At 46.8% G+C, this 11,441-nt stretch overlaps 1 protein-coding gene across 1 annotated transcript; it reads right to left on the bottom strand.

Moving 5' to 3' along the window:
• Positions 1-7,101: 7,101 nt before the first annotated feature.
• LOC124656688 (L-type lectin-domain containing receptor kinase IX.1-like) lies at positions 7,102-9,641 on the bottom strand. Its single transcript, XM_047195391.1, has 4 exons — positions 9,318-9,641; positions 8,766-9,243; positions 8,499-8,528; positions 7,102-8,417 (listed from the first exon to the last, which is right to left on the bottom strand). Exons 1-4 carry the CDS (start codon positions 9,639-9,641, stop codon positions 7,102-7,104), a joined length of 2,148 nt encoding a protein of 715 aa, XP_047051347.1.
• Positions 9,642-11,441: the final 1,800 nt, after the last annotated feature.

An 11,441-nucleotide genomic window follows, 5' to 3' on the forward strand; every position in this document is an offset into this window, starting at 1 on the left:
CGGTACTGGGGTTTTCGCGACGAAGGCTATAAGTAGGCGGAAGGGCAGAGTCGGAGGGCTGGCGAGGGGCCCACACCATAGCCGCGCGGCCCTGTGGTGTCGGCGCCTCGTCGCCCCACTTCGTAATCCTTTCGGTCTTCTGGAAGCTTTGTGGAAAAATAAGACCCTGGGCGTTGATTTCGTCCAATTCCGAGAATATTTCCTTTGTAGGATTTCTGAAACCAAAAACAGCAGAAAACAAGAATCGGCTCTTCGGCATCTCGTCAATAGGTTAGTGCCGGAAAATGCATAATAATGACATAAAGTGTGTATAAAACATGTGAGTATCATCATAAAAGTAGCATGGAACATAAGAAATTATAGATACGTTTGGGACGTATCAAGCATCCCCAAGCTTAGTTCCTACTCGCCCTCGAGTAGGTAAACGATAACAACGATAATTTCGAAGTGACATGCTATCATAATCTTGATCAATACTATTGTAAAGCATATGAGATGAATGCAGCGATTCGAAGCAATGGTAAAGACAATGAGTAAACAACTCGAATCATATAGCAAAGACTTTTCATGAATAGTACTTTCAAGACAAGCATCAATAAAACTTGCATAAGAGTTAACTCATAAAGCAATAAATTCTTAGTAGAAAGCTTTGAAGCAACACAAAGGAAGATATAAGTTTCAGCAGTTGCTTTCAACTTCAACATGTTTATCTCATGGATAATTGTCAACACAAAGTAATATAACAAGTGCAATAGGTGAACATGTGTTTGCTTCTAAGATAGAAAGAAGTAGGCAGACTGACTCAACACAAAGTAATCAATGCACACAGTTCACACAAGTGTTTGCTTCTAAGATAGAAAGAAGTAGGTAGACTGACTCAACATAAAGTAAAAGGTAGGCCCTTTGCAGAGGGAAGCATGGATTACTATTTTTGTGCTAGAGCTTTTCATTTTGAAAACATAGAAACAATTTTGTCAACGGTAGTAATAAATCATATGTGTTATGTATAAGACATCCTATAAGTTGCAAGCCTCATGCATAGATTACCAATAGTGCCCGCACCTTGTCCTAATTAGCTTGGATTTACATGGATTATCATTGCATAACATATGTTTCAACCAAGTGTCACAAAGGGGTACCTCTATGCCGCCTGTACAAAGGTCTAAGGAGAAAGATCGCATTTGATTTCTCGTTTTTGATTATTCTCAACTTAGACATCCATACCGGGACAACATAGACAACCGATAATGGACTCCTCTTTAGTGCATAAGCATTCAACAACAGATAATATTCTCATAAGAGATTGATGATTAATTGTCCAAACTGAAGCTTCCACCATGGATCATGGCTTTAGTTAGCGGCCCAATGTTCTTCTCTAACAATATGCATACTCAAACCATTTGATCATGATAAATCACCCTTACTTCAGACAAGACGAACATGCATAGCAATCACATGATTTTCAACAAAGGTGTAAAAGTTGGTGGCGTCCCCAGAAACATGGTTACCGCTCAACAAGCAACTTATAAGAAATAAGATACATAGCTACATATTCTTCACCACAATAGTTTTTAAGGCTATTTTCCCATGAGCTATATATTGTAAAGGAAAATAATAGAATTTTAAAGGTAGCACTCAAGTAATTTACTTTGGAATGGCAGAGAAATACCATGTAGTAGGTAGGTATGGTGGACACAAATGGCATAGTTGTTGGCTCAAGGATTTGGATGCACGAGAAGTAATCCCTCTCAATACAAGGCTTAGGCTAGCAAGGTTGTTTGAAGCAAACTCAAGTATAAAACGGTACAGCAAAACTTACATAAGAACATATTGCAAGCATTATAAGACTCTACATTGTATCCTTGTTGTTCAAACACCTTAACCAGAAAATATCTAGACTCTAGAGAGACCAATCATGCAAACCAAATTTTAACAAGCTCTATGTAGTTCTTCATTAATAGGTGCAAAGTACATGATGCAATAGCTTAAACATGGTCTATATGAGCACAACAATTGCCAAGTATCAAATTATTCAAGACATTATACCAATTACCACATGAAGCATTTTCTGTTTCCAACCATATAACAATGAACGAAGCAGTTTCAACCTTCGCCATGAACATTAACAGTAAAGCTAAGAACACCAGTGTTCATACGAACAGAGGAGCGTGTCTCTCTCCCAAACAAGGAATGCTAGGATCCGATTTTATTCAAACAAAAACAAAAACATACAGACGCTCCAAGTAAAGCACATAAGATGTGACGGAATAAAAATATAATTTCACTAGAGGTGACCTGATAAGTTGTCGATGAAGAAGGGATGCCTTGGGCATCACCAAGCTTAGAGTCTTCTTAAAATATGCAGGGATGAACCACGGGGGCATCCCCAAGCTTAGACTCGTCACTCTTCTTGATCATATTGTATCATCCTCCTCTCTTGACCCTTGAAAACTTCCTCCACACCAAACTCAAAACAAACTCATTAGAGGGTTAGTGCATAATTGAAAATTCATATATTCAGAGGTGACATAATCATTCTTAACACTTCTGGACATTGCACAAAGCTACTGAAAGTTAATGGAACAAAGAAATCCATCAAACATAGCAAAACAGGCAATGCGAAATAAAAGGCAGAATCTGTCAAAATAGAACAGTCTGTAAAGACGAATTTTTCTGGGGAACTTAACTTGCTCAGATGAAAATGCTCAAATTGAATGAAAGTTGCGTACATATCTGAGGATCACGCACGTAAATTGGCAGATTTTTCTAAATTTCCTACAGAAGGGACTGCTCAATTTCGTGACAGTAAGAAATCTGTTTCTGCGCAGTAATCCAAATCTAGTATTGACTTTACTATCAAAGACTTTACTTGGCACAACAATGCAATAAAATAAAGATAAGGAGAGGTTGCTACAGTAGTAACAACTTCCAAGACTCAAATATAAAACAAAAGTGCAGAAGTAAAATAATGAGTTGTCTCCCATAAGCGCTTTTCTTTAACGCCTTTCAGCTAGGCGCAGAAAGTGTGAATCAAGTATTATCAAGAGATGAAACATCAACATAGGGGTTTGGAGTTTTCTCAACTATGCATTGTATCTTATCTACTCCCTCTGATTCATATTAATTGACTCTAATATGGATGTATCTAGACACATTTTAGTTCTAGATACATCCATATTCAAGTCAATTAATATTAATCGGAGGGAGTATGTATGTTTCAGAGGCCCCTTTTTCATTACTCTTAGGCTTGCTATTCTCATCAAACAAATTTTCAGGAACAATCCAGCCATAGTTATTTTCTAGAGCTTCATGCATTCCTAGGAGCTTACTAGGTATCGGTACTTTAATCTCCCCCCATCATTGGCATTATTAGTATTAGTGTACTTTATTCTATCCATGTCCATCTTTTCAAGTGTTTTTGCGAAATCGGTGAACAAACCAAGCCTCTTATGCTTAATAAAAACTTTCTAGCTTCCTTAGCTATATCTTCAAATTCTCTAAGAAGGACTTTTAAAGCAAAATTTCTCTTTTCTCCCCTTTCCATATCAGAGAGTGTAAGACACATATGTTGAATTATAGGATTGAGATTAACAAATCTAGTTTCCAACATGTGTATTAAACGAGCAAGTAGCACTTTCATAAGTAGGAGCAACTTTTACCAAGGGTGTATCTTCAAAATCTTCATCCATACTAACATGGGTGAAAAATGCTTCTATATTATCTCTTCCAATGATAGACTCTCGTCCTACCGGTATGTCTTTTAGAGTGTATTTAGGAGGAAACATGATGAAATAAACAAAAGGTAAATAAAGTAAATGCAAGTAACTAAATTTTTTGTGTTTTTAATATGGAGAACAAGACAGTAAATAAAGTAAATCTAGCAACTAATTTTTTTGTATTTTTGATATAGAGAACAAACAAAGCAGTAAATAAAATAAAGTAAAGCAAGACAAAAACAAAGTAAAGAGATTGGATGTGGGAGACTCCCCTGGCAGCGTGTCTTGATCTCCCCGAGCAACGGCGCCGTGACAAAGCCTTGCCGGCGTGTAGTTGACACACGTCCGTTGGAAACCCCAAGAGGAAGGTGTGATGCGTACAGCAGCAAGTTTTCCCTCAGTAAGAAACCAAGGTTATCGAACCAGTAGGAGTCAAGGAACACGTGAAGGTTGCTGGTGACGGAGTGTAGTGCGGCGCAACACCAGGGATTCCGGCACCAACGTGGAACCTGCACAACACAATCACAATACTTTGCCCCAACTTAACAGTGATGTTGTCAATCCCACCGGCTTGCTGTAAACAAAGGATTAAATGTATAGTGTGGAAGATGGTGTTTGTTTGCGAAGAACAGTAAAGAACAGGTATTGCAGTAGATTTTATTTCAGATGTAAAGAATGGACCGAGGTCCACAGTTCACTAGTGGTGTCTCTCCCATAAGATAAATAGCATGTTGGGTGAACAAATTACAGTTGGGCAATTGACAAATAGAGAAGGCATAACAATGCACATACATATATCACGATGACTACTATGAGATTTAATCAGGGCATTACGATAAAGTACATAGACCGCTATCCAGCATGCATCTATGCCTAAAAAGTCCACCTTCATGTTATCATCCGAACCCCTTCCAGTATTAAGTTGCAAATAACAGACAATTGCATTAAGTATGGTGCGTAATGTAATCAACACAAATATCCTTAGACAAAGCATTGATGTTTTATCCCTAGTGGCAACAACACATCCACAACCATAGAACTTTCTCGTCACTCGTCCCAGCATTCAATGGAGGCATGAACCCACTATCGAGCATAAATACCCCCTCTTGGAGTTACAAGTATCAACTTGGCCGCAGCCTCTACTAGCAACGGAGAGCATGCAAGAACATAAACAACACATATATGATAGATTGATAATCAACTCGACATAGTATTCCATATTCATCGGATCCCAACAAACACAACATGTAGCATTACAAATAGATGATCTTGATCATGATAGGCAGCTCACAAGATCTAACATGATAGCACAATGAGGAGAAGACAACCATCTAGCTACTGCTATGGACCCATAGTCCAGGGGTGAACTACTCACACATCAATCCGGAGGCGATCATGGTGATGAAGAGTCCTCCGGGAGATGATTCCCCTCTCCGGCAGAGTGCCGGAGGCGATCTCCTGAATCCCCCGAGATGGGATTGGCGGCGGCGGCGTCTCTGGAAGGTTTTCCGTATCGTGGCTCTCGGTACTGGGGTTTTCGCGACGAAGGCTATAAGTAAGCGGAAGGGCAGAGTCGGAGGGCTGGCGAGGGGCCCACACCATAGGGCGGCGCGGGCCCCACCCTGGCCGCGCGACCCTGTGGTGTCGGCGCCTCATCGCCCCACTTTGTAATCTTTTCGGTCTTCTGGAAGCTTCGTGGAAAAATAAGACCCTGGGCGTTGATTTCGTCCAATTCCGAGAATATTTCCTTTGTAGGATTTCTGAAACCAAAAACAGCAGAAAACAACAACCGGCTCTTCGGCATCTCGTCAATAGGTTAGTGCCGGAAAATGCATAATAATGACATAAAGTGTGTATAAAACATGTGAGTATCATCATAAAAGTAGCATGGAACATAAGAAATTATAGATACGTTTGGGACGTATCAGTCGGCCAGGCTGGTAGTCCTGTGTGGGTATCATGGGATCTCACACAGGTTTCCGGCAATGGTGATCTAGTCCGGGGTGTCATGGCGGCCGGTGAAAACTGAGCCTCGACCTCGGTCTTGGCGGATGATGGCGGCGTCGGTCGACGTCAGCCTCATCTTTGCCCGTCTTGGAACTACACTCGGCGAGTTGGGGATGCGCGGCTGCCGGTGAAAACCGTGCTCCGACCTCGGTTGGCGGACGATGGCGACGTGTCGCGTCGCTACCTTCTTGAAGGCATCGTCATCGCAGTCTGCGATCTCTCACTCGTGCTGCTCCGGGGGAAACCCTAGGTCCGGGTCTCCCGGATCGGACGATGGCGGCGCGCCCTGCGTCGTGCTACCTCTTGGGGCATCGTTTTTGGAGCAGCTGCTGGATGTTGGCGGATTTCGGTGGAGTGGTGTTCATCTACCACATTGTTGGTGCTAAGTCTCAGTGGCATGGTGCTGCAGGGTATCGACGACAGATGCGGGATGATGTATACGTGCAGGATGGTGGAGCCGTCTGGCGTCATGGTGGCATCGACGGCAGGTCTTGCAAGGTTAATGCGATGATCTCTTTTGAAGATGGAGTCGAGGAAGACGGCGGGAGCAACTTCTGTGGCGTGTGCGTTAGCGTGCGCTGAGAGTCTGCTTGACTGGATGTGCTTCTCACCTGCTATTGGCGGTTTGGGAAGGCATTTAGTTTTTGGATGATGTGAGTTGGTGTATTGTCACCCTCTTCATCCCATTGTAGGTATAGTAAGGTTGCTTTGAGATTAATCTTTTGTATTGTTCTTGTAAGGTTTTGTGAATAATCTAATAATAAAAAACCCGTGTGCATCCTTTCGATGCAGAAGCTGGAGCGATATTTCCCCCATTTCGAAAAAATACGTTCCAATATTTCAGAACATCGGGTGAGGGAGAGAGGCAAAACCCAAGGCTATGGATGAGGGGAGGGGCGCAGAAACCTCTAGTTAAGTTTACTCATTTTTGCAATATTTTAAATTTTTCACAAATGTAATACTCCATCTATCAATAAAAAACTTCAAAAATAGTAAAATGCGTCATGCCGCTGGGGCACCCCAAACTCAAACGGACAGCCATGGCCTGAAGATCAATTTCATATCTGCGTGTCGATGCAAATGGACACACGTGGTCACTATTGACGTCTGAAATGCATCGGCCCTAGAGATGCCCTTTAGTTAACTTGCTAATAAATAAATTCACGAACTGCTGGGTGGACAACAGTGATGCCGCGTAACACAGAAAACCCCGGAAGTGAACAAAAGAGTCACACTGATCGAACGATACAGAGGCAGACGACAGAGTTAGATGGAAATTCAATGGTAACTTCCTGGTAGCATTTGTGTACTTATCTCCCAAGCAAAACACAAGCCAGTCACTGCTTGACTTGACGAACAACAGAACACACCGCGCATGCTAGGAAGTGTGATGCGTGGACTCAACCTGCTCGGTCGTTCTCGTGCCAGGGGCCGGATTAGTCGTGGACGCAATCGTCCTCGCTGGCCTCCTTGTTCCGCCAGGGGCAGAAGAACGGCTCTCCGCCGACCGGTCACTCGTCGACGAGCGTCCGCCGGTGCCGGAGCTCCCTGTCGACGATGTATAGCTAGATCTATACCCTCGGTGCGGCGGCGCGTACATCGCCGCCGGCACCTCCGGCGGGAGGACCGGAAGCGGTGCCTCGAGCTGGAGCACGCTCATGGCTTGCCGGATGGACGGCCGGAAGCCGTAGTCTGGGTGCACGCACCAGAGTCCCACGACAAGTGCGCGCTCCATCTCTTGTGCGTCGAAGTTACCATCAAGCCGCGAGTCCGCAGCGTCGAGGAGGGTGCCCCTCCCGTACAGGTCCTTGACCCAATCGACCAGCACAACCCTGCTCTCGTCCTCCAATTCCGAAACGACGGGCCTCCGACCGCACGCCACCTCGAGGAGGACGACGCCGAAGCTGTACACGTCGGTCTCGGCGCTGGCCCGGCTGGTCACCGCGCACTCCGGGTCCATGTATCCCTTGGTGCCGGCCAGCATCGTCGTGTACCCGCCGCAGCTGTGGTCGACGAGGCGCGCCAGCCCGAAGTCCCCCAGCTTGGCGTTGAATGACGAGTCGAGCATCACGTTGCTCGGCTTGATGTCCCTGTGCACCACGCACTGCTCCCATTCCTGGTGCAGGTAGAGCACCGCTGACCCCATCCCAAGAATGATCTTGTACCTGGCTGACCACGTTAGCATTTTTTTGGAATTGTAGAGATGGGCGTCGAGGCTGCCTTTCTCCATGAGCTCGTAGACGAGCAGGAGCTCGTCGGCGTTGTGGCACCATCCGACGAGCTGGACAAGGTTGCGATGCCGCAGCCGGCCGATGATGGTCACCTCCGCGATGTACTCCCTCCTCCCCTGGCTCGACGTCTTGGAGACCCGCTTTATGGCCACATGTAGCCCCTGCTCGTGTAAGAAGCCTCGGTAGACTGCCCCGAAGCCTCCCTCGCCGAGCTTCTCCTCGTCGCAGAATCCTCTTGTCGCTCGGGAAAGCTCTCTGTAACTGAATCGCCGAGGCCCTGCCCCCTTCGCGAACTCGTTGTCCATGTCTTGGTCGAGAGGGATCTCTGCACCAGGTGCCTGCTTGGTGTGCATGCCCTTTCTTTTTAGAACGAGACATGCGGCTACGGCCACGAATATGCATATACCAGCGGATACCAGCCCGGCTATTAGACCTATGTTTTTTCTCTTTGGATCTGTCACATCTGTCAATAAGCATAATGAGTTAGTAATTTTCTATTGATGAATTGTGAACTTCCAGTAACAGAAGGCTTGGTTTAACAGACCTGTGTTGTTCCTCTGCGAGGTTCTGTCATCTGTAAAATAAGCACATGGAGTTAGTCAATTTTATGTGCTAACACCGTGAACTTGCTACATACTCCAGTAACGTAGAACTCTCGAAGTGAGCAATTATGATATGTTGCAACAAGAGAGACTGGATACAAGTTTAAGCATAGGGAATAATGCAACCAAACAAGCCCCCAGTTACGTAGTTCGAACGCAGAGGTGAAAGAAGTTCGACGGCAGACATACACATATTCGAAGCCACTTACCGATCAGAGTGGACTCGAACGACCAAGAAAGAATCTGGTGCTCCTCCACGAAATCCCCTATGGCGGCCGAGAACCCGACCGCCGCATCCTGCGGCAGACCGGCGGCCTTTAGGTCGACGTTCGCGCTGACGGTGTAAGCACTGAGCTCCGGCATGCTGCCTGAGCGCAGCATGGCCGAGAGCCTGGACGTGCCGGCGTCGTACCTGACCGACGCCAACAGGGCGCCATTGAAGATCCCGTCAGGCAGCTGCGCGTACGCCTTGGACCTGATGTTGTTGACATTGACGCCCATGTGGTTGACGGTGTCGTCGGGGTCCCATTCGACATTCCTGAACGTGTCGAACTCCACGCCGACGGTCGGCGGGAAGTAGGTGTTGGCCGGGTTGCCGCGGTTGTTGAACAGCGCAAGGAAGCCGCCGGTCGCGTCCGCCGGCATGCTCGCCGGGTAAGGTCCCAGGAAGAACGCCATGCCATCACCCTGCATGCGATAGGATTCTTAAATAATAGTAGTAACTCACAGGGAGAAGATCTCAGAAAATTTCTAGAACTTGCCTGGCTCCTGGACACGTTGAGGGACTTGACCGCGAAGGTGAAGTTGGTGGTGAAGCTGGCGACCTTGCCGGTCCTGTCGTCCCAGAGGTGCAAGGCCTGCCCGTGGGCGACGCGGCCGGAGCTCCAGCTCCTGGAGAGGTTCGTGAGGTCGATCCGGTCGAGGCTGGGGATGGAGTCGTTCAAGTACTTGAGGTCAGCGCCGGCGATGACGCCGGGCGCGGAGAAGTTGTAATTGAAGCTAAGCGAGGTGGCATGCGGAAGGCAGTTACATATGACTAGGAGCATGTACGGAAAGCTGCGGAGGCGGAACTTGGCTCCCGCCATGGCCATGAAATTAACGGTGTATGCAAGAGCTCTTGCTGATCAGGAAAGAACGCATACGCTATTTATATGCAACTTACAGGAACCAGCTGCGCTAGTCGTCCTGCTCGTCGTCGATGTACTTCAGCCTTCAGGTTAGCCAAAAGTAGGGGCGTGTTGGATGCGTACGAGTAATAGCTGGTTCTACGAAGTTTCCATAGGGGTGCAGCTTGGGCTCACTTTTCTCCCTCTGACAGCCGCGCTCATGCTGAACGCGGTGTTCTGCTGTGAAAGGGTTGCCTTGGGGAGTCGCTGTCCGTGCGTGCTTCTATTTGACGCCCCGCCCGATCCGTGTGGCATTTCCGACATAAACCTCGTGGCTTTCCTACCTTAATGTCATCTTACCGGATTAAGAATTAGCTTAGTTCTCGGTTAAAGATAATAACTTGCAACTCAATGTCATGAATTACGAGAGAAATTAAACGGATACACTAGTAGAAAAACGTCCATTCGTACCGGTTCCAGAGGGGCATTCGTACCGGTTGAGCAACCGGTATAAAATATCCGGCACTAAAGACTCACTTTTCGTGCGGTTAGCTTACGAACCAGTATAAAAAGGGCCTCCACGTGGGCCACCAGGGAGCTCAGGGTCGCAGGAACTTTGGTACCGGTTGGTAATACGAACCGGTACTAAAGGTTCCCACCCGCGGCAGGGAATTTGCACGAATCTCTGCCGCGGCAGAGAATTGAAGTTTTAGGATTTTTGGAGGGGTTTAGGGATATCGGTTTGTTTCATATCGCGTCGATGCACCAGAAACGCGTTTGGGTTTAGATAGTACATGAAGATCAAGATGATGCATAGCAAGTTGGTGCATATAATATAACACACATGTAATTGCATAAGATCGCAAATTAAGAAGCACTATGCATGAAGATCGATCTTCATGCATAGTGGTACTCTCCGAGGCGTACTCTATATATGTCTATTACATGTAGCATAGTGGTACTCTTCGAGTCAACTATATATGTAACATGTACATCTTCATTCATAGTGGAACTCTGCGAATGGTGGTATGACGTCCCGAAGGATGAATCCTGCCAATTCCGCGCCTATTGCTATGAAGCGGTCATCGATTGAGAGCTTGTTCCGCTTTCTTGCCAACTATAAAAGAATAAGATACAGATGAATACATGAGCTATGTGTGTGTGTATATATATATATTCAAACACAATGAAACAACTATTACTGAAACTCAGCACAACTTATGATAAGAAAACAAATTTGTGAATATTGTTTTCGTACCTCTTTATTTCTTTCATTATCCATTATGTCGCGGCGGCACCGCGACAGACTCGGCACCTCTACGGACCCTAACCCTAACACTCGGCGCTCCTCCTCCTCTGGCGGTGCGACTTGCGAGCGAGGTTGGCGCCGGTGGATCACCGCTCGCGGCCGCAACGCGAGGGCGACGCGGGCGCCGAAGTCGTACATTCAAACGTTGCGTGTTCAACGGTCAACATTCAAACACCCCGACTCCAACCAGAACCAACAAAATACTTAATTCTTCTCCTCCACTCACTCTCTCCCGCCACCGCAAAGTCTCTTCTCCAAACTGCTCCTCTCGCTCGAGCCGATGAAGGACCCGGTCACGGCGCCCACGGGGATCACCTACGACCGGGACAGCCTCGAGGGGTGGCTCGCCCGCGGCCGCGCCACCTGCCCTGTCACCGGCGCGCCCGTCCGCCTCGGCGACCTGGCCCCCAACCACGCCACGCGCCAACCAGGCCGAGCGCGTGCCCACGCCAAAGGTGCCCGTCGCCGAC

The sequence above is a fragment of the Lolium rigidum genome, chromosome 5 (assembly GCF_022539505.1).
Source record: "Lolium rigidum isolate FL_2022 chromosome 5, APGP_CSIRO_Lrig_0.1, whole genome shotgun sequence".
NCBI lineage: Eukaryota > Viridiplantae > Streptophyta > Magnoliopsida > Poales > Poaceae > Lolium > Lolium rigidum.